The sequence below is a fragment of the Sebastes fasciatus genome, chromosome 4 (assembly GCF_043250625.1).
Source record: "Sebastes fasciatus isolate fSebFas1 chromosome 4, fSebFas1.pri, whole genome shotgun sequence".
Taxonomy (NCBI): Eukaryota; Metazoa; Chordata; class Actinopteri; order Perciformes; family Sebastidae; genus Sebastes; species Sebastes fasciatus.
Genome location: NC_133798.1, coordinates 20,701,698 through 20,725,651, shown reverse-complemented (window position 1 = coordinate 20,725,651; position 23,954 = coordinate 20,701,698). Strand labels below are relative to the sequence as shown.

The window sequence follows — 23,954 nt, the reverse complement described above, 5'->3', positions numbered from 1 at the left end:
CTAGAGGAGCCACCGTTATCTGTACAGCTGTGTCTGTAGTGGAGACCGTAGAGCCAGTCGCTAGGGCAACCAGGGTCAGAGATGCCAGAGGAACGGAGTAAGTCAAAACATGATAAGGGGTAAGACACTGAGCACCAGGGAGGAAGGGCAGAGTTGTGAGGCCTTCACGCAGAGAGCACCTCAATGTGGAGACCTGACAAATGCTCCTTGATCAAGCTTCAATAAACCTTCTTTGTAAGACATCATCAGCTCCGGGACCTCTTCCTTCCTTTAAGTTAACTTGTGTATAGAATATTCCATCACACACACTACTCATCATACACTAACATAACACATCGTAATACACGTCAACTGTAAATAAAACAATAACAACTGACAGTTTAAATAACAAAAACACAAAGAAAATTGAAAGGCTCCGACTGAATCTATCATGATCTAACAGATAAATATCATCATTTAACATGGAATGCCCATAATACCCTTACACACCCAAGAATACTTTAATTACTAAAGTTTCTTGTTACAGTAAGTAATGCTCTTTTAGTGTTTTTTTTTAAACCATATATATCATTTTGTTGTGTAATATGATTTGGGAGTGGATTCCATTCTTGCATTGCTCTGTATATTGCTGTACTTTGACCATATTTGGTTTTGGATCTTGGTAAAGTAAAACAACCTGCATCAGCATGCGTTGTGGAATAATTGTGTGTATCTGTACTAAAGTCGTTTTTTGTAAAAAATAAATGGAGTCTTTGTTGTAATGACTTTCTTAATGAAAACCATCAATGAATACAGCAATCTATTTCTCACTTCAAATCAAGAGAAAACATTTATGCATTTTAAGAACATTTGTTCTCCAAAATGCATGCAAAATATGATGTATTTGTGACATCACAAATGGATAAAAATCCTGACTTTGAATCCCTTCTGAATACGAGCTGTGTGTATTTCTCTGTGGATTGAGCTCTTTCAATACTTTCACAGTATTTATATAGCACTTAAACCTGAAAAAAAGACATGAGAATCTCACATTTTACAATATGGGAACCTTTAATTTAATTGAATTGACATCATTTCATGTAACCACCACCTGGAGAATACTCGTTTCTGATTGGCTGTCAGGTGTCAAACCTCACACAGTTCTAGAACTTAACCAACTGGTGACCATGATGACAACAACACTCTTCACCAACTCTCATCCAGTAAAGATGAACCTCTGAGTTAAACTATCTTAAAATAGACCACAATTTAGACCCATACAAGGTATATATCTTCTCTTCTATCTTGGTAAGTAGAGTACTGAGGTGCAAACATGAATAACTCCCAGTTGTCTTGATTTAATTGAGTCCACGGAGGAAAGCCTCCAACTTGTCCGGTAGCTTATGTTGTTGCTGTTGTGCATGTTAGCTGGTAGGTTAATGTTTCATATGTAAACTATCCATATATGTTCGTTTAGTTCTACAAACATAAAAGCCTACCTAAAAGTGTTGACATTTGAGTACAGTATCTGTTTCCCCCCAGGCTCATTGGCTTGTGGTGTGGAGCCACTCCCCTCACCGACCTCCCTCCATGCGGGAGTGATGCAGCATGCGCCGGTCAGCAGTGGGTGAAGCAGGAGGGCAGCCCGGTCCGGTAGCCTGGTGGACTAGCTGAGACGTCTCTGAAGAAGACCGCTAGGAAGGAGCTCAAGACGGGACAGAAAATCGTCTGGCTGGGGATATCTTGGTGTACATGAGGACCGATAAGCACGGCTTGGTTTACACGAGAGACTCAACATGCACCGAATAACGGGGAAAACAGGAGGGGACAGTTTAATTGAGATGAGCCCAACAGACTCTTTCAATGGTGAGTAGCTAAAAGCCGAAGCCAGTCTGTGTTGAAGTCTGTTGTTCCCCCTCGAATAGTGTTTCCCGACCTGCACTTAGGTTGTAGTTTTATATTTAAAATGTTGCTTTGTGTTGTGCTTCATTAGTGTTGAGACACCGTCCTACTGGGAAGTCAATTATGACTGATATTCCCCAGTCTGTTAAGAAGAACTTTGAAAGTTGTAAAGTTTTCGAGGACTACTAAACAAATATTACACTAAAACTACAACTCTACAACCCAATATTAATATAGGGTAACGTTTAAACATTACTCAACATAACATGACATGTTTATTTTTGTTTATAGCTTATTTTGTAAATTGTATATTGGTAGAATTTCAATTTTTTTATTCTTATTTTATTCTAACGTTTTTATCTATTCTTTTGTTATTATGCTGCTTACTTGCACCAACAAAACCAAAGCAAATTCCTAGTGTATACACCTGGCAATAGACGCGATTCTGATTCTTATAACACTTCTCAAATGAAAACAAAGGTAAACAGCACATATTAAATTAGATTTATGTCACTATATGTCTTCCTGGCAAATTGCAGTGTTTACTGTGCCAGGACCCCTAACAACAACAACCCACTACCTTCACCTGAAATTGATTTAAGTAACTTTTGCTAAACTATTTAAAAATGTACCCACCCTGCACATTTTCCCTTCAACGCCATAACCAGCTCATAGTCTGGCTTTCTTTCTGAGCACTGAACAGCAGCTGACAGCTGGCCTGCTTACTGGAAACACTTTGTCATTTACAGGCGCCACTTCATCCACCAGCACAAACCCCAAACCCCAAACCCCTCTCTCTCTGCGTCCGGCTAAATGTGAATTTTAAACAAGGATTGTGTTTTTAGCCATTTATGGTGTTGCTGAAAGGAGGCTGAGTCACCCTGGATGCCCTCCAGTGTTGTGTTTCATCTGCAGCACAGAGAGAAGTATAGGAGATCACTGCAGGATCATGAACTATAGTTCCTGTTACTGTTACCACCTTGGTGTTGTGTGTTTATGGTGTGCTGAGATAACAGTGGAGCAGTGTTTTCCATAAACCACTCCAAATCTGGATTGTTTTAATATAGAGGTACATAGATTATACAATGGGGACTGCTGATGGAAAACACCTCTTCATAACTTATACAAACCATCAGGAGGACTGAATATATACTGTATGGCTAACCCTAACTCTATTGTATATCCATTGTACAGTATAGGGCCAGCAAAAATTAATTTTCAGGTTGTAAATAGACACTCAAAAAGTCTTACTTTTACAGGTACATAGGCTATCCCCAAACTACTAGTAGTTCCAGACAACACATTCTGAGTCTAAATGGATAAAAAACATTAATCTGAGAGTCCGAAATCCGACTACATAAACACACAGCTCACAGATTGCATACAAACTCTTTGTGCACTGTATTTACTGTAGATTCAAACCACATTGAAAATACTGTAGGTACAAGTTCCCAAACTATTCCTGGTTGTGGTTTGACCACGTAGATTCAGAGGAACTTGGGTTGTCCCTTGTTGTCGCGCAAGTGCTCGCCCTTACTGTAAATATAGATTACATTTATCTAGCATTGTCTTGTGAGCTGGCCTGTTAGAGCAGGTGTATATGTACCGTACGTGTGCACCTGAAACTTACAACTCTAAATAGACGACCAGTGGCTTCCTGTCACAGGAAATCAGACAAACCCACCCATTGTGTTTGTATACGAATAAAGCAGTTTGAGTGAGGCTGCTGGATTTACTTTAACACCCTTGATAAGTGGCAGTGGTAACACTGAAAAACTACGGGTGCAAAATTCAATACAGCTATTACAGATACTAAAGAGTAGTTCATATCTGTTATTTCAATAAACCAGCTGTATTTGTTGTCACTGTTTTAAGATTCAGCAGGATTTCCGCTTTTATTATCGATATAGCTAATAACTTTCTTTATGTGAATAATAGATGTGCATGATATTTGGAATCTGTATGTTTGCTGTGGTAATAAAAAAAGAGGGACAGACGTTGCCTTGTGGCATTTCCACTGTGATCAGCTGCTCTCTCTTGAACAAAGCCTCAACTGTGGAGACTTCGTTCTTAGCTAGAAAGTCTGTTGGCTTAGCTGAGAGAGACTTACACTGAATGAGTGCTCTAATACTGCGTCCAACTGTGCAAAAATATGTTCAGCTGCTTGAGGGGCATTCTCATATGTTGTGAAAGAAATATGTTTTGGAACAAATGAAAGCAATCCATCCATAAAAGTCAATAGCATAACTGTTTTTAAGGAAGATGAAACAAGAAGTTGGATTTAATGTTGTTGTAAAACACTATAAAAGTCTGGCATAATAAAAGTCTGCTCTAAGTTACTGTATATAACTGATTATTACTGGTTCTGGTGGATAACAGTCCCCTCTAAACTTCCACATCCTACTAACTCAAAAGATAACAATAAGCATGCTGTGTATGCAAATGATAACAGCAAGCTTGATTTTCATATTCAAAATAAACAAATATCTAACAATTACATTTCTTGTAGTTGTTGCATTGTTACTGTGAGACATTATCAAGAGCTTAGCCTTAGTGAAAAACAGTGATTTAGTTCAACAAATAAAACAGCAAATGTCTGCAGTGGGAAAAGCTGCTGTATTCCAGATCTGAAAAATGTAATTCATTTTAGTTTTGAACCACTAACTTATACTTTGCTGTCTTGCTGTGTAATAACGTAGAGACAGAGAAGGTTTACATATTACTAGGTTTCAAATGCTTGTTTCAGGTCAGTGTAAGCACATTTTCTGTGTTGAGTCCAGACTAAATATAACCTCAGAGAGACCATCAATTAGGACGGTGGCATTTCTATTTAAACGCAGACACAGAGGCTGAAACCTTGTGCTTTATTTTTTTGGGGTGACAGTGGTGCCAACAGCACTTGGTGTTTGGCTCGCTTTTCCATCTACTTCTGCTATTTGTTTATGTAAATGTTTCTCTCAGAATGATTGTTCTCTAGAAGGTTGTAATTGCTTTTGTCAGGCAATGAATGGCAGGTGAAAGCAGAACTTCAACAAGATTAAAGCTGTGATTCATCACACAGGCAGCTTTCATTTTCAGTCACGTTGAGGGGGGTTTACCGGACTTCTCCGTCTCGCCTCCTGCGGTCCCTCCTGTAGCCTAAGAATCGCAGCACAGCAACACGGCTGTGTGTATTCTTTCACAGTGATCCTGTCAAGTCATGCTGCCTGGCCTGTGGGAGTACTGCCACAAAATGCTGCACAAATATAGACCACAACATTGGCCGCCTGTCAGTGGTCCTCTCTTCACTGAGGCAGCTGTTCATATGCCTGAAACTTAAAGGGATAGTTTGGGTGTTTTAAAGTGGGGTAGTATGAGGTACTTATCCAAAGCCAATGTATGAACTACAGTAGATGACGGTCGGCATCACCCCCATTTTGGAGAAGCAGATAGGAGCTACTGCACCGAAGCAAAGTATTGTACTGCTGTGGACGGGGCCGGCAGCAAGACATATTTTAGCCACCTAAAAGAAAAGCTCACCTAAAAACAAACAATATCAGTTTAAGTGTACATTATATTTAGAATATGTGGGGGACAGAGGGGACGAGCTATGCTCTCGCCAAAGCAACCAGACTGCATTGAAGAAAACAGCAGTTTTACCTCACCTACCTGGTCTACCGCTGCCTCGATCGGTTAGTTTGTTTGTGTTGGTGAATCCGAACTAACCAAAGTCACACAATAGCACAACAAACTAACCGATCGAGGCAGTGGTTGACCAGCAACCCTCGTGTTCTGCAAAGTAAAATTACAGTTTTTTTTCAATGGAGTCTGGCGGCTTTGGCGAGCACATAGAAGGATTCAACGGCTTCAGTTCTCCGTTGGAAACATAGATTGTATAGCCGTCTCACGGCAAGGTAAAACGATGAAAATATTCTAAATATAGCGTACACTTCAACTGATTTTTTTTAGGTGGGCCTTTCTTTTAGGTGTCTAAAATACATTTTGGTGCCGGCTCCGTCCACAGCGGTACATTGCTTTGTTTCCATGTGATACCTCCTGTCTGCTTCTCCAAACTGTCATCTAATGTAGTTAACACACTGACTAATGGATAAGTACCTCATACTACCCCACTTCAAAACACCTGAACTATCACTTTAACTGCCACCAACCTGCCTGTCTGAGATTTACTATGCTACTTATTATTATTTTACAGTGGTTAGAGAATACTGCCTTAATTAACATTGATAATTCTTTTGTTAATTTACTGTTCCTTCTGTTACTGTCTTGCAGATGATTTAAATGGCTACCAACAACATCCCTCATCCAGCACAGGATCCTTCCAGCAGGAACAATCAGCGGTAAACACCAAACTCACTATATGCTTACACTCACTCACACCTTCATACAGACATTTCTATTCAGCAGCTTTTTTGCCTTGACTGTGGATAGTCTGAGAGAGTTTCATTTCATGCAAATACCAAATAGATTTTGTAGAATAGAATTTGAATTTATAAAAGCTTTTTAAATATGTGAAAATATGCCCTTCCTATATGTTAATATTTTTAACTTTCCAACACAGATAAATGAAAAATTCCTGTTTGACAGTGTTGTATCTTCACTTCCAGCTTACCTCCTGTAAACATGGTAGCAGGAAGTTCATTGTGTTTGAGCAAAAGGCTTTATTTAGATTGCCCCATTAGTCAACAGCCAACATGTGGAGATTACATCCATCCACTCATAATAGTTTATAACCTGTACACGTCATGATAGACTCAGAGAGATAACCCTTATGCTCCTGTTTATTTTCCCCCTTTCACACTGTACTTAAAGTCTCCTTTAACACCTGATGTGTGTGTAGAGACCTGTGAGTCTCTCAACACCAGCCTGGCCTCGCTGGCCCCCTCTGACCACAGCGACAGTCCACAGTTTGAGGCTCAGACCTTAGAGCGAATCAATGCTTTGACCGGGGTAAGACACCAGTCGAGGACACGGATGCATGTCGCTTTGTCAGTGTCTGCGTGTTTGTGTCATCTCCGAACTCAAACCTGAAACTGAGTGAGACCAACCATGCCTGACTTATAACATTTAGTGGTCTTCAGAGTGTTATGAAGTGTTTTTGGACACAATCTGAAACAGTGTGTAAACGTAATGCAAGTGTGGAGTGTCTGATCACCTCTGTAAGGTTGCTGCTACAATTTCTAGCTGTATGTTATTCAATGTGTTGTTAGGCTTTCCCTCACTATCCACTCGGTTCCTCCACAGCTGTCGAGAAAGCGGGCGCTATTCCTGAAGTTTCGTTCCAGGGTATGGCATGGTAAAACAGGCTTGTGATGTGATGCAACTTTATGCATATGTCTGCCTGCCAGCCTTTATTCTCTTCTTGAGAAATGTCTGCTTCGTGTTGGGTTACTCCATCGGCATTAGATATTCAGGGAATACAGCTTGGACATCAGAGTTGAAATCAATACACATTTCTTGGTAGAGATGATGCTGGCTTCTGGAGAGCACGTTTTTTTTTATCTGCAGAGAGTAATGGAAAAATCCTGGCATGAGTGTTGATGCATCATACATAGGAAAACACCTTTTCACTTGCTTTCTTCTCACCTGTGATGATCGTCCGCTTCACTGAGGAGAAATCAACAGCCTGGTGGTGTTACAACATAATTAGAAAGTGCACACACATGCAGACTTGCACATACACCGTATACCTTATTTGCCCTTGCTGTTTTTGTGTGTGTGCATTTATGTGTGTTCATGTTTAAGTGTACAGTCTATACTGTAATCATGACCCTGCCCTGTGCTCATGACAGGACTGGGCTGTGGCTAACCAGATAATGTACTGTAGGCTTCTTCTTTTGAATCCTCTATGAGGTGGTTTAAACAGTGTGTAACCTATTTTAATGAAAAGTGGAGTCATTACCCTTTTTAACGAAAGTGTAATAAGCTTTTCTAATAATCTGGCTCCCTCCAACTAAAGGTTTAAGGCTACGATTCAGCCGAGTGGAAGATCACATCATGGAGTTTTAGAGGGGAAGCAGCTACACATCAATAAATTGCCTCTGTAATGAAGAATGGAAACAAAAGCTGAGTGTATGGTCCTCCCCCTACAATAAGCTTTGGCGACATGCCACTTTTCAGCAGGGTCAATGTGAACTTTTAGAGAGGCTCACTGAACCAGATACAGTTTTTCAGCTGAGTATTCATTTTTCCTTTTTTTAGTTCTGGAGAAAAACATCTTCTCTGTGTTTAAAACAAGTCCAAGGACGAAATAAAGCTATAATCCAGAGATCTAGAGGCAACCATTTACTAAATGTGGATAACGATACAGAACTATGTTCTTTGCAAAAAAATAATTACATTTGATATGGTTGAAATTATACAGCAAAAACAGAGAGAGAGAGAAGAGAATTGCCATCATGTTTTGTGTCACTAATATCAGAGTGCATTAGATACTTTACATGATGTTGACGTGTAGAAAATGAAGCTAGACAGGAGAGTCAGGGTGGAGAGACGATTCTACATTATGATATACTGTAATTTAGCAGCTGTGATATATTTAAATCAAAGAGTTGACCTATTTCAGAGACGTTCTGTCTTTTAGCCAAAAAAAAAAAGAAATGCTTTGAAAGTAACATTATAAAGAAACCCCTCCCTGAAACTAGTAGCCTATTTATCTTACTCCGTATTCTACATTTACCCTCCTTAATTAAGATAAAAGACATACACATGTCTAAACACCCAGTGGTTAGGGGTTAGCTGGTAAATGTATAGAGCTCTGTGGCCTCTACCAGCGTTACGGAGCAGCAGATGCGCTGATTCCATACGGCTGATCTGTAATTACAGCAAATTAGAGAGTTTTTGTAGCGACGTCCAAGTTAAAGAAAGCACCACCATCCCGCCAGCATGGTCCAATCTAGTCCGGGAGGTAATGTAGACCAGCGGTTAGAACGCATGCATAATTTAAAAAGGTTGACCGTAAAAAGGTTGAACACGTAGACACAAATCCTTTTACAAGTTAGTACAGTAGGAATCGGTGCGGTAGAGCTAAAACCAACTGTCTTACTTACAGTATACTTGTCTGAGGCAATTTTGAGGGCTGGGATGATTCACCTATCTCCCAATTCGATACTCTCATGATACTTGAGTGCCAATTCAATATGTATTGCAATTTTTAGGTATTGTGATATGATATTATGATTTATTGTGATTTTTGTTAACTTTTTTTACATTAGACCATCGGAAAAAGTTGAATCATACACGTCTAGGGACTTTTACTTTGGAAAATATCTAAATTAATAAAATAAAAATGTTTGATTTTCAGCATGTATGTAGTCAGAGATGTCCTGAAGTGAAATATATCAGTCATTGTTGTGTAATCATTGCATTATTTATAAAAATGTTTTCAACAACCCAAAAGTCAAAGAATTTGACCTCACACATTAGTGGTAATTTATTTTTAATTTATAAGAGACATGTAATGTTTTATACTTCTGGTTAATATAATCTAATCAATCTCATTTCCATATATGTATTTTGTATATACAGTTCCCTTTGTTAACACCTTAATTTTGAAAACCGGACGTAGTCACACATGTAAACTTCCGCTAACTTCGCCAAGTCCATCTCTAGCTCGCCCGTCAGCTCCGTTCTCTTTATACATCCATGGTCAGTTCCATCGGGGCCGTTTGAATGCATTTACCATAAATGTCAGTTGTAGCGTCAGCTGATGTGACGACGAAGCTGCGGGTGGCGGCTGGCTTGACTGCACGTTACCGCAATGAGATAACGTTTCCTGTCCATGACAGAGTTAGCATGCAGCTTTAGTCATATGACGTCACTTTACCCCCCTAGGCAATTTACAGGCATTTCCATTGATAGCGTCCCATTTGCACTTTGTGCACCGTTGTGGTCTCCAGATTGTTTAATTGATTAATTCCAAAGTGCCATGTCAGACCGGGGAGATTATGCACCAGTTATCCGTTTTCTGTGGTTCACCCTTATCAGTCTTATCAGAGCAGATTTCTTCATGTGGTCATGTTGGCTTTTCAGCTGAAATTTGACTGGTTACCTGAAATATTGGACAGAATGTCTTTTACTCTCTGGATGGTCAGTTTTGTCCAGTACAGTGATATCACCTCCCCTGAATCTGTGCTCTCTTATTACATTAGCTAGCTAGCTGGCTATTCTACCCCCACTGTGCTGATGTCATCTCTAGGAGTCTCCTCTACCTCTCTCCTAGTATCCCTCCTCTTGTCTCTCTCTCCTCTCTGGATGTCTGAGCAAGTGAGGGCTTGTTCGGGGAGGTGAGTGGACTGGATGGAGCTGTTTTGGCCGGGGATCAGTCAGAGGAGTGAGAGAAGCAATTCTTTCAAGGCCGGACCAAGCTCCCTGGAGAAAAGCAATTTTGCTCTATCAGGCAGCCAGTCTTTCCTCTGATGCATCATAACCATAAAGGGAGTGGGCCATGGAGGTAAAGTGCTCTTCCTTTCCTCCCAACCCTCACAGCGCTGTGCTGATGGACGGGGCCAGCTCTGTCACAACTACAGTACAGTGCGATTTTGTTGTTTTTGTGATGCTAAATGTTAATGAGTCGTCTGAATTGTCTGCAGTCCAGTGTAGGTAGCTACTGTAGTGATGACAGAAGTAACCGGTACATGGTTATTTTTAGCTGTCTGAACAGCTGAAGCGGCACTAGCAGCAGCATGCCTTCCTTTCCTCTCTTGAAGCATTCCTGTGTAGTTCATGTCTCTTCAGCCCCGTGGCTGCTGAAGAGACACACACTGAGGGGCTAGCACTGACTGGCTAGCACATGTTTGGAATCATTTCTTTAGCCCCCAATACAGTTTTCAGACACTATGGATTCCAGCAAATAAACCACAATAATAGTTGGTGTGTTACGCCTCATATGGCTGCTGGATGTCTCTGTTGTGTAGAAGATGGTGTTTATGAATTTGTAGTCCTTTCTACATAATATCCTTTGCTTTGACATGTAACCTGAGGTTGTGTTTAATGAGTTGACAGATGATCTGAAATCAAAGCAATCTATATCATGGATGTCTTTCTGGATTTAATTCTGTGATACAGCTAGAGCTGCAACGATTAATTGATTAGTTATCAACTATTAAATTGATCGCAAACTATTTAGATAATCGATTAATCGGTTTTGAGTAATTTTTAAGAAAAAAAAGTAAAACTTCTCTGATTCCAGCTTCTTAAATGTGAATATGTTCTGGTTTCTTTACTCCTCTATGACAGTAAACTGAATATCTTTGAGTTGTGGACAAAACAAGACATTTGAGGACGTCGTCTTGGGCTTTGGGAAACGAAGATCGACAATTTCACCATTTTCTGACATTTTATAGACCAAACAATTAATCGATTAATCGGGAAAATAATCGACAGAAAGCCTATTCTCATTTTCAAGAAATCCTATAAGGGGACATGAGCAGCATGAAACATTTTAGCCATAACAGGTGCCCTCCATATAGCATGCTGTCTGTGTTTTGGAGTGAAAATATGTTGTTTTAGACAAACAGTTGCGTGTGAAGTGGTGTGGAGGCCTTGTTCTTTGGGTTTTACTGCCACTAACGCATACATAGTTTTGACTGTCTGCTCTGCTGTGGTGAATGCATCCAAAGACTTGTTGAGCTGATACTGTAACAGTGTATGTATGTGTTTAAATGTGACCTCTGTTCCATCTCATTATAGATTGACAAATCACAACACAGTAAAGACTCTGTGTTCTTCCGTGATGGCGTACGAAGGATTGATTTTGTCCTGTCCTACGTTGAGGATAAAGATGGTGAGAGAAAACAGGTAAGAAACAACTTCTAGGTACTTATATTCCCCTGGTTCACTATCTGCAAGCATGTGTTTGTAATACCTGATGTTTTGTCAGTGTTATTGTTGTATAATTTCCAGATATCATATACCCAAATATCATACAAAAGAACAGCTGATGTTATTTCCACTTCTTGATTTTAAACAGTGAGAGCTGTTTCTTACAGGATATCCTCAGAGTTCACTGTGTGTGTCAGCGGCATGCCCCAAATACCACAACACTGATGAAGTGAGATAAACTGTTCTCAGCTTGTGTCAGTAATCTTCAGAAGGACTTTTCTGAGAAGGTCACATCTAGAGGCAGACTTACAGCCCTTTTTTCTTTGGTAAATCAACTTCCATACTGTTGCTGGCCAGATGTGTTTTTGTCTCTTTTAGCCGTGGGGCACTGAAAGACTGTTTGACTAGTGATTGATGCTGAGCTGTTAGTCTTCACAGCTCTGTGTTACCACTCCGGTATGAGGCAGTCTGTCCCAGTCGACTCACATTTTACTAACAGCCTTGTTAGTGAGTCAACGCTCAGACCTCTGGCCTGGTCAGGAACTCACTCATTTGTTCCACTGTATGAGGAAGAGCAAACAGGAGGCCAGTTCCTGTGTGTTATCCACATGTGTTGTAAAATGTGATAGTACATTTCGGCTCTAATAAGGAGGTACATTTTTTTTGTTTGTGAATTTTCAATGATATAGATGTTAACTTTCTCCGTGCCTATTTCTGAAAACATTAACCTATTCCAGATGCCATATGGTAACGTTATATCTAGGGTTGTCAGTCGAAAATATTTAATCCCGATTAATGGCATGATTGTCCATAGTTAATCGCAAATGAATCACACATTTTTTATCTGTTCAAAATGTACCTTAAAGGGAGATTTGTCAAGTATTTAATACTCTTATCAATCTGGGTGTGGACAAATATGCTGCTTTATGCAAATGTATGTATATATGTATTATTGGAAATCAATAACAACACAAAACAATGACAAATATTGTGCATTTAGCATAACAAATATGCTTATATCATTACATGGCAAACTCAAGCCCAACAGGCAACAACAGCTGTCAGTGTGCTGACTTGACTATGACTTGCCCCAAACTGCATGTGATTATCATAAAGTGGGCATGTCTGTAAAGGGGAGACTCGTGGGTACCCATAGAACCCATTTTCATTCACATATCTTGAGGTCAGAGGTCAAGGGACCCCATTGAAAATGTCCATGCCAGTTTTTCCTCGCAAAAATTGTGCGCAAGTTTGGAGCGTTATTTAGCCTCCTTCTCGACAAGCTAGTATGACATGGTTGGTACTAATGGATTCTTCAGGTTTTCTAGTTTCATATGATGATATGATGCCTGGCTTTAAAACTGAGCCCGCTACAACCAAAAAATCACAAGTTGCGTTAAAGAAATTAGTGGCGTTAAAACTAATTTTAACGTGTTATATCATATTAATTAAGTCTTTACATTTCACTCTTGAATATGTGCTACTCAATAATATTATATGTAAAGGTTTCACAGTATTCAGGCTCTTTTCTTTCAAGTGTGTGTATAATTTTTTTTCACACCCTTTGTGTGTACCTTAGTGTGTTGGACAATAAATTTCACGGTTGTACAATGGCAGTAAAGGCATTTATATCAAACTACTAAATATACCGGTATGTATATATGCTTTGTTTTCTTCTGAAGGAGAGGAGGAAGCTGTATGAGGCCAATCTAGAGAATGTCGGCTTGGAGCTGGAGACAGAAGATAAATCAGTAAGAGCATCCAGTTATTGATTTGATTATGTCTAATGTAAAAGGAAATTAAGTGGCCCACAAATATGTGTATATGTATGTGTTGTTGTGTTTTGCTGTTTTCTTTTTTTTCTTTTTCTTTTTTCTTAAAAAGACAGAAAAAAATTGAATGTTTTTGTGGTAAACCCCCCCCCCCCAGAACAAAAGTGTCTGTTACTTAAAACCTGTATTTTTATTTTTTTTTAGTTTATGACTCAGTAGCCCTAAACTCATTATACTGTGACACCTGTCTCACTGTCATCATCATCAGGAGTCAGACGATGGAAAGAATTATTTTGTGAAGATCCACGCTCCATGGGAAGTGTTGGCCACCTACGCAGACGTGCTGAAGATCAAGGTCCCATTCAAGGCCAACGACATCCCAGAAAACAACGAGATGCCCATGAACTGGCTGTCCACCCCTTTTCGCCTGCCGGAGCAAATCATGCACCCCGAGCCAGACTATTTCACAGCTCCCTTCGACAAGAGCAAGTCCGACTTCTACCTTATCGACGACAAAGAGACCTTCTTCCCGCCTTCTACTCGCAACAGGATAGTAAGGATGCTTTGACTTGTTTGTGACCTTCAAGTTAAAACATTCCCTTGACATTCACATCAAATCAGAATTTGCTATATTAAGCACTACAGTGTGCTGCAGTTCTGTGTGCAAGCATACACATGTTCCATTTTTTAAATGGCTTATTTAACCTTCAAATGTATATCTATTGTGGGGGATTTAATGTCCATTATCTTAAACTGTTGTGAATACAGCAGCAACATCATTCTGTTTTTCTCCAACAAAACTTTATCCGTCTATGTCTCCCTCTGCCCAGGTCTACTACATCCTGTCCCGCTGCTCATACTTCAGGGATGAATGTGGAGATAAAGACAAGAAAGGGATCAAGAGGCTACTTAACAATGGCACCTACACTGCTGCCTTCCCCCTGCATGATGTGAGCCTCTTTTGGTGAACTTTTGGCACATTTTTATCATTGAAAAAAAGACATTTACATGTTCGTCAATGAAATGTGCATTAACTTTGCAATTTGAATGTGGTTGTGTCGTCTGTGTGCATGCAGTGTAGATACTGGACAAGATCGAAGGATGCTAACTGCGAAAGCGACAGATACAGTCTCCACAAACACTGGGCCAGGTTCTTCTGTTTCTTCAAGGAGCAGCCCCTCAATCTGATAAGGTAAGACTCTAAAACAAAGTAGTTATTTCTGATGTGTGTTTACTGTTTATGTGTGTCTCCGTTTTGTTCTCCTTGGAGATCCATTGCAATAAGCACTCCATGGCAATAAGTGATATTTGCAGGTGTGTGCGCCATTTGTGATTTCTTTTTTTTCCTGTGAATGTCGACACAGATCCCCAGTTCATGATACTACAAATGCAAGGGCTTCTATCAGTAGGCCACTACAGCCTCAATCACCATTGTGTTACCTCATTCAGCGATAGATACTGGCTGCATCCGACATCTCATACTATGCACTACATACTGAATATGTGTACTATCGTTCAAAATACTTTGGTGTGATAAAACAGTAGTATGTATATTTTCGGACGAACTGAGCAGTAATTTACAACATAACTTCCTGAGTCACTTCCTTGCCTTTTGGAGACGTGTAACCATGGTAACCTGTGCCAACCTGATGTGACCAAAACGACAGTTTGTGAGAATCAAAGTCTGAACTAATTTAAAACATATATTACGCCTAGCAAAAGTGAAATCTTATACTTACACTTAAATTGAAGCATTATTGATGTTACAGAGCTGTCCGTCAACGTCTGTTGTGAACGTTGTCGTCACTACCGCATTATTATTTATGTGGATATTTATGCCGCCGTATTGTCCAGCGTTGTATACTGCGTTGTATTGCAACTGTTTAACCAGAAATTGTATGCAATTCGCGTACTATTGGTTTCATACTAAGATTTCGGACATACAAAAAAATGTCACATACTGTTTTAATGTACCAGCATGTTAGTATGGAATTTTGGACACAACCAGTGACTTAACAGGCATTTATTTATTACTTTTTATATTAATATTATTATTATTTATAGATTATTACTTTAACTAAAGAATTTACTGCAAAAAAATGTTTTTTTTCCCTTCAACAGGAAGTATTATGGGGAGAAGATAGGTATTTATTTTGCGTGGCTGGGCTTCTACACCGAGATGCTGTTGTTTGCTGCAATAGTTGGGACCATTTGTTTCATCTATGGATTCCTCACCTACGATGACAACGAGTGGAGGTGATTTTTATCAAGAGCACCGGCTATTTTAGATATTATTTTTATTACTAATGTCAGTGTTCCTTTTATTGAAAGAAACTCTCATTTCCCTACAGTAAAGAAATATGCAGCGACGAAATCGGAGGGAAAACTATCATGTGCCCGCTGTGTGACAAGAAATGTGGCTACTGGAAACTGAACTCAACATGCAACTCCTCATGGGTGAGACATCCGAGTTGTTTTTGTTCATTATGAATTATGTTCTACTTACAATATGTGACATTTAAAGGGTGGTTGCAGCTAAATGTCAACAAATTATTTTTATATTATCTAATTTTTTCTTAAATATGTTCTTCTTTCAGCAATCGCACCTGTTTGACAACGTGGGAACAGTGTTTTTTGCCATATTTATGGGGATTTGGGGTGAGTAAAAATGTCTGCTCTCTGCATTTTGTATTTTCTAACCCAGAGCACCACCTAGTGGGAGCTGATGGATTGCTATTAGTCATTTAACATTTTTAAATATTTAAATATATTTAAAGGACCTATTCACCCAACATATTTTCCTCACTTACTTTTCATCTATCATTTTTTTATTTAACCAGATATGTGTCCTTTATTTAACCAGATAAAAGTCTAATTTAGATCAAAATCTCTTTTTCAAGAGTGACCAGCACAAACTTTGTTACAACAATAAACACAAACAATACAAGCAGACAAATACAACTGCCACACACTACAGGTGAATGAGCTCAATATCCAGTTAGTATATAATACAAAAAACTCTTATAATGCATAAAACAGGTCGACAAATTACAGTGAAAAATTAAAGAGCAACAACATTGACCAAGAGTGCTATTTTCTCAATCCTTTAAAATGGACTTAAATTCCCCAAGAGTAATCAGCTCTGACAATTTCAGGTCCTTCTGTACATTAGTCCAGGAAAAAGGGGCAGTGTATTTTAAAGTTATTGTCTAGAACAAGCCATAATAGAGGTGAATGAATGGGGGTCAAAGCACTGAAAACTGACATTTGTGGGTCGTATGCTCTGCAGTGACGCTGTTTCTGGAGATCTGGAAGAGGCGGCAGGCTCGTCTCGAGTACGAATGGGATCTGGTCGACTTTGAGGAGGAGCAACAGCAGCTGCAGCTTCGGCCAGAGTACGAGACCAAGTGCACCAACCGCAAGCTGAACCGCATCACTCAGGTGTTTGTGTGCTCATGAAATACTAATATGCTGTATAATACTGTTAACTCTAGGTATGTGTAGCTTCCACAAGGTGTTACCAGGCACATTTACTGTATGATAGGCTCAGACAGATTACAGTATCTGGTATATTTATTGGATAACATTACACACCGAGTTGGTTGCAGTCATTCATTAGGCCAGGACTAAAAAACTGTTGTAAATGGAGACTCTTTGATTAAGAAAATTACCAAGTAAAATTGACCGACTGCGTTTTCAGGGAGTTGGGATTACGTAGTCACTGTAGTGATATTGACAGACACAAACGTGTGCTTTAATTTGCCTTGACCACATCCCACCCGTCTTTAGGAATCAGAGTGGGTTCTTAACAGGACCGTTACAGATGTAATGGGGAAGTTGTTGCTGTGCTGGGCCACCGTGACACTCTGGGTAAGGGTGGCACTTAACGTGGAATGCCACATTGGTGAGGAATCGGTTTTGGTGTGGTGTAGTTTGTGTGGATAACATATTTCTGGAAAGACTCAGAGGCACGAGTTTCCTTCTGTACCGCATCAGTATCTTGAAAGGCTGGCTTCCCTAGGAGACCGCTAGATAAAAGAATTGGACTCGGACTGAAACACCTACACACAAAGAGCTGTGATTGGGCGACCTCGCTCTGCCTTGCATCTGAGGCCAGTGGTGATTAAACGAACCTGGCCTTTTAGAGCTGTCTTTTCAGGATATAACAAAAGGTGACTTATTCCCGTGTCCATGCTTTGCTTGCTTATGATGTAGGAAATGGAGCCGTACTTACCCCTAACAAGCAAGTGTGCACGCACATGTCTGTCTGGAGCCACCGTCCTGTTATGGGTGAGCATTGTATTTTTGGTACACTTGATGAATCTAAATGACTTTCATCCTCTACCTGTTCTTCCACCTGGTGTCTTTTTTTGTCTTTCTCATCATACTCTTCATCATCATCATCACTAATGTCATGACCAGGGCCAGTATGTTTAAAACCTCTAAGAAATGGAGCTCTCTTAAATCATTCGGCACTTACTCTCAATTCTAAAAACATAGGCAAAATGATATCATTCATAGAAATGTTACCCGTTTAAGACCAAAGTCTTTAAACATAGTGGCCCAGAATATTACTGTTGTGGACTCTTGTTAGTAAAAACCATAAACTGTATATAAAAATGGACGACGCGTCTCCACTTCACCCCGGAACAAGCCAATCACAAGGCGAGCACGGCTGCAGCTTGTCAGCGGGAGCCACCTAGCTGCTACGTTAGCACCACGGTAGCTGTTTGACTTTAGAAAGACACAACTAGCCTTAATATCTCTATAAGTATGAATACATTTGTGATGAAACTGACACATGCTCTATTACACAGACTCATGAGGGTTATGGAATGTTAAAGTTACATCTCCTGTCTCTCCCGAGCCTCTGGCTCCGTGACGACTTCACTCAGAGCAGCTGTCAATCACAGCTCTCATGACGTCTCACCCCCTTTTTATAGCATCAAATAACTAATTAAAACCAAACTTATCAGAAAAAATGAACACTTGAACATACATCAGTGTGATAAGAACTACCAAAAATGACAGAAACCATCTTTGGAAAAACATTTATTGGATTTGTTCTGGCATGACTTTATTAGTTTGGCCCATGTCCCATCCACTAACATGGAGGGGGCGGGCTTAATGACGTATACTGCAGCCAGCCACCAGGGGACGATCAAGATGTTTTGGCTTCACATTTGGGGAGCTGTCATGTCCTCCACCTTTATACAAAGTCTATGGTAAAAACCTGTAACATGTGATTGAGCTAATGGGAATATTATGGTATATTTCATTTCATTTGGGCATGTGTGCACACACTTAAAGCATAACAGTTACTCCTAACATCCATGTTGGCATTTATTCACCTCGCTTTATTCATATGTCTATATGCATTTTGGTGTTTTGCACTTGCATCACAGTTGGCATGTTGTTGTCACTGTACTGTACTTTTGTCTTGTGCCATGTAGTCGTCTTTCATGTTGTCTCTGTTGTCTGTGTCCTGAAGATCTCATTGATCATTGCCTGCATCATTGGGGTGATAGCGTACCGCTTGGCGGTATACGCGGCCTTCGCCAGCATCATGAAGGACAGTGCCACCTCCAACCTGCAGGTGGTCGGCCCCTACATCACACCACAGCTGGCCACCTCTGTCACAGCCTCCTGCATCAACTTTGTCATCATCATGATCCTCAACCTCATGTATGAGAGAGTGGCTGTTTGGATCACTGACATGGGTGAGGGTCAGAGCGAGGGAGAGAGCCATAGATTATTAAACTTCTGTGTCTTTATGTATCCATTATGTGTTTCATATTGATCCCTGGGTGTGCAAATGTGTTAATTTTTTGGATCATGTATTTAAAGTCTATGTTTTTTATTTTTTATTATGTGGCAGAAATTCCCAAGACCCACCTGGAGTATGAGAACAAACTGACGGTGAAGATGTTCCTCTTCCAGTTCGTCAACTACTACTCCTCCTGCTTCTACGTGGCTTTCTTTAAGGGCAAGTTTGTCGGCTATCCTGGGAACTATGCGTATATGTTTGGCAGCAAACTGAGGAATGAAGAGGTACCAGACAAAACTACATTACATGGTATAAGATTAGCACTGCTAATTTAATTAAGTCTGAATTTGAGTTAATGTTCGTTTCTTTCCCATCAACCTGTCTCCATTCAGTGTGACCCAGGTGGCTGTTTGATAGAGTTGACCACCCAGCTGGTGATAGTGATGACTGGTAAACAGGTGTGGGGCAACATCCAGGAGGCTCTGGTCCCGTGAGTACTCCAACTGAACCGACTATTCAGAGCACATTTCATCAGCACGCAGAAAAGATACAGAGAGGTTAAATTCAGCTGCATCACATACTGTAACTCATAGATATATCAACCATGGCTTGGGCCTTGTTTTATATTTTGTAGGGCTGTCAAAGTTAACGTGATAATAACGGGTTAACGCAAATTTCTTTTAACACCACTAATTTCTTTAACGTATTGACGCAATTTGCGATTTTTAGGTTGTAACAGGCTCGGTTTTAAAGCTAGAGTGAAGATACATCATATGAAACTAGAAAACCAGGAATAGATACATACTTACATACTTGTATAACAAACAAAAACAATTTAAAAATGAAGCATTCAAATACTGATTTGGATGTTGATTACCATAGCAACGGTCGAAGCTTCGAAGCATTCGGGTCAGGCCTAATACAATAAATTCCCATCAAAGCTCCAGCCTACCTTCAAGCTGAGCAGAGGTCTAATCAGCCAGGAAGATTGAAAACACCTGTGTGGGTGTTCAGAAGCTTTAAATGGAACAGAGCCAGAAACACAACATAGATAGAGATATTAAATTAGCTAACCTCTTTTACGCTCAGTTCAGATGGAAAGCTTCTATGCTTAGAAACTCAGTCATCTCTTTATAGCTGTTGTTTACAATTCAATACAGCCTCCAGTATGGCTGTTAGAGGGTGAATTATGTTGCCTCTCATAGCTCTCTGTCGCCCCCTTGTGTCCTTTCAGGTGGATGATGAACTGGTGGGGCAGCAGGAAGGCACGAAACCATCCAGAGAGTCTGTACAGCCGCTGGGAGCAGGACCACGACCTGCAGAGCTTTGGACAGCTGGGCCTCTTCTACGAGTACCTGGAAATGGGTAAACATTCTGTACATAGTTGATCCATCACACAAAGAGGGAGATCTAGAGACGCACTTGAAAGCCAAGACCATTTTAGTGAAGTCCAGTTTCATTCAAGACCAGGCCTAGAGCAAAACCAAGACAAACATTGGTAATTACCTGTTAATACACACAAACGCAGATTTTAAACTATTTGTAATGCTGGGAGAAAATTAAAACAACTTTAGTAAAATAACCTGAAGTACTGATTTTAAAACAGAGACTTGACATAGATGGATAAATGGATAAGATAGATATATACAGATGGATAGATAGATGGATAATATAGCTAGATAGGTAAATGGATAGATAGATGGGTGGATGGATAGATGCAGTGTCCTCTGAGATTCTGCAGATGGTGCTGTTTCCATCCCCATGTCCCTCACTAACCTCTCTCCTCTCTGTGTCCCAGTGATCCAGTTTGGTTTCATCACGCTGTTCGTCGCCTCCTTCCCCCTGGCACCCCTGCTGGCACTCGTCAACAACATCATCGAGGTTAGAGTGGACGCCTGGAAGCTCACCACTCAGTTCAGACGTCCTGTGGCAGCGAAGGCCCACAGCATCGGAGCCTGGCAGGAAATCCTCAATGGGATGGCCGTCCTCTCTGTGGTCACCAATGTGAGCGCTGGACAACATCTGTGTGCTCATTATCCACCCAGTTTCATCTCTAGTTTTCCCTCACACCGTTTGTCTCCCTGCTTTTATAGGCGTTCATTGTGGCCTTCACCTCTGATATGATCCCTCGGCTCGTGTACATGTACGCCTACCAGCCACAGGGCGAGATGAATATGAAAGGCTACATAGACAATAGCCTGTCTGTGTTCAATATCTCTGCCATCCCATTGGCCAACAAGCCTGATGACGGGGAGAGCCCTTCCTGGTTCAACAGCTCCATCAATACCTGCAGGTGTGTGGGATTGAGAGAGAAAGAGTGGCTATAAACACATAAAAACCTCAAGTAAAGTACAACTTAAGTACAACCTCAAAGTTTTACTTAAGTACAGTATTGGAGTAAATGTGCTCAGTTACTTTTCACCACTGATATATGAAATGTCTGGTCATGGGGTCGTGAACTAGTCCAGTGCCTTCTGGACACAACGGTGCAAGATTTAGTCTTCAATAGAGATTTTTATTTTTTAAGCTAAGAAATTTTAATGTAGTAACCAATTAAATCACTACTTAACTTCAGATTCAAATGCTGTGTGTATTGTGTGTATTTTTAAATTGTTTTAATGCACTTTTATAGGTATTATTCTGTAGTGTGCACAATAGTACCAGAGCAGTTATTACTTCCTTTTCCTTTGCACAAGGGACTGAAGAATGACATTAAACAATCATGAATCAAAGCCTATGATAAACATGTTTCCTTCTGTGTAGGTATCGTGACTACCGCTACCCTCCTGGCCATGAGAAGGAGTACTCCCACACAATGCAGTTCTGGCACATTCTGGCAGCCAAGCTGGCCTTCATCATTATCATGGAGGTAAAAAACCACCATCAACACTCAAACTGAGCCTCACATTCTTCCCTTGGGCAGTAGTCGATTGTTACATTAATAATAACCCCCGTTCTCCCGCACACAGACGGAATAAAAATCAATGCAGAGTGTTTTCTGCAGCTAGAAGTAAAACAAACCTGTTTTCCCTCTTCCTCCACAGCATGTTGTGTTCCTGGTCAAGTTCTTCGTGGCCTGGATGATTCCCGACGTTCCCGCTGACGTGAGGGCGCGAGTGAAGAGAGAGCGCTACCTGGTCCAGGAGTATCTCCATAACTACGAAGTGGAGAAGCTGAAGATCCAACTGAGCCAGAATGGCCACGATGAACGTGATTGTACCTGCTCGCCCATGATCTACCCGTCTATACCCAAACACGAGGTACTGTCAGAGTGTCTCTAGCCCAGCGAGCTGCCGGTCAATCAGCTGGACAGGATGGGAGGACATGGTGATGATCCCTGCTTGTGTATTAATGATACCGACCACCACTTTACTGTAGTGCCTGTGTTGTTCATCCAGTACACACACACACAGAACTTTTATTAAAGAGCTAGAGGTTTTCCTCAGCTCACAGACATCCCTCTTCTACTAATCTGCTGATAGTGAACATGCACGCAGGTGAAAGTCTCCATGCATGCTGAAACACATGTAATTTAAACCTCTGCCTCATATTTATGGCTTCTCACTCTATATGTTGTAATCAAAGTGCTGATGATAATCAACATTTGCTGTAAGGAAAGAAAGTGACAATCTTATACACTGTGTCTAAGCAAGACAGCTTACTCTTATTTTAATGCAAGACTATTTATTTAAGTGCCACTATGAGTAACCAAAGACTGGATGCCTTAATATATCACACACTTATCAATGGTTCTATCTGCAATTAGAATAACTATTGATATCATTTAGAAACTGACAGCTTATTATGCGGTTTCCCTTGTTCGTATGTGCAGCAGTATGAAGGGTTCCAGTATCATACTGTTCAACTTGATTTTTTGTTTTATTCTTACAGTTAACTGCAACAAATGTGAGTTTTCTTAATTTGCATTGATATCACAGCACAGATGTATCACCGTTTTACCAAATTATTTTCACTCCACTGGCGGTTAAAGGGATAGTTTGGGTGTTTTGAAGTGGGGTTGTATGAGGTACTCATCCATAGTCAGTGTATTAACTACAGTAGATGACAGTTAGCACGCCCCCAGTTTGGAGAAACAGACAGGAGTTACCACACAGAAGCCAAGCAATGTACTGCTGTGGATGGGGCCGGCAGCAGAACGTATTTTAGACAACAAAAAATAATAAATCACAAAAAAGCAATATCATTTTAAGTGTACACTATATTCAGAATGTTTTAGCCAGTTTACCTTTCTGTGAAACAGCTATACAATCTATGTTTCCGACGGGGAACTAAAGCCGTTCTCTGTGCGCTCGCCAAAGCAACCAGACTCCATTGAAAAATACAGTTATTTTACCTCACAGAACACAGGAGTTGCCTGTATCGGTTAGTTTGTTTGTGTTTTTGTGTGACTTTGTCACAGCGGTAGACCAGCAACTCCCGAGTTCTGCGAGGTAAATTCACAGGTTTTTACAATGGAGTCTAGTGGCTTTGGCGAGAGCATAGATGGATTCAACGGCTTCAGTTCCCCGTCGGAAAAGGCAGTCTGACAGTAAGGTAAAGCGTTGAAAATATTTAAAATATAGCGTACACTTAAACTGATATTGCCTTTCTTTTAGGTGGCTAAAATACATTTTGCTGCCGGCCCCGTCCACAGCAGCACAATGCTTTGCTTCTGTGCCGTAACTCCTGTCTGTTTCTCCAAACTGGGGGCGTGC

General features: G+C 40.5%; 1 protein-coding gene across 2 annotated transcripts; it reads left to right on the top strand.

Moving 5' to 3' along the window:
- The first annotated feature begins 1,189 nt into the window (after positions 1–1,189).
- On the top strand, positions 1,190–23,652 carry ano5a (anoctamin 5a). Of its 2 annotated transcripts, XM_074632638.1 has the most exons (21): positions 1,190–1,287; positions 1,522–1,845; positions 6,151–6,218; positions 11,569–11,676; positions 13,383–13,451; positions 13,741–14,025; positions 14,303–14,422; positions 14,549–14,664; positions 15,594–15,728; positions 15,824–15,929; positions 16,070–16,130; positions 16,762–16,913; positions 17,688–17,762; positions 18,964–19,192; positions 19,351–19,523; positions 19,632–19,729; positions 20,474–20,604; positions 21,038–21,243; positions 21,333–21,532; positions 22,003–22,108; positions 22,284–23,652. In XM_074632638.1, the coding sequence occupies exons 2-21, from the start codon at positions 1,776–1,778 to the stop codon at positions 22,518–22,520; spliced, it is 2,745 nt and encodes a 914-aa protein (XP_074488739.1). In that variant the 5' UTR covers positions 1,190–1,287; positions 1,522–1,775; the 3' UTR covers positions 22,521–23,652. The 2 variants fall into 2 exon arrangements, with proteins under 2 accessions (XP_074488739.1, XP_074488740.1); XM_074632639.1 differs by lacking the exons at positions 1,190–1,287; positions 1,522–1,845; positions 6,151–6,218 and adding an exon at positions 10,064–10,330.
- Positions 23,653–23,954: the final 302 nt, after the last annotated feature.

What these genes read in the sequence shown, in the direction of transcription:
- ano5a (XM_074632638.1), top strand. Translation starts at nt 1,776, where the DNA reads ATGCACCGAATAACGGGGAAAACAGGAGGGGACAGTTTAATTGAGATG. An exon ending in AAGATGGTGAGAGAAAACAG is followed by an intron (nt 11,677 to 13,382) that starts GTAAGAAACAAC and finishes TTTCTTCTGAAG; the next exon opens with GAGAGGAGGAAGCTGTATGA. An exon ending in GCAAACTGAGGAATGAAGAG is followed by an intron (nt 19,524 to 19,631) that starts GTACCAGACAAA and finishes GTCTCCATTCAG; the next exon opens with TGTGACCCAGGTGGCTGTTT.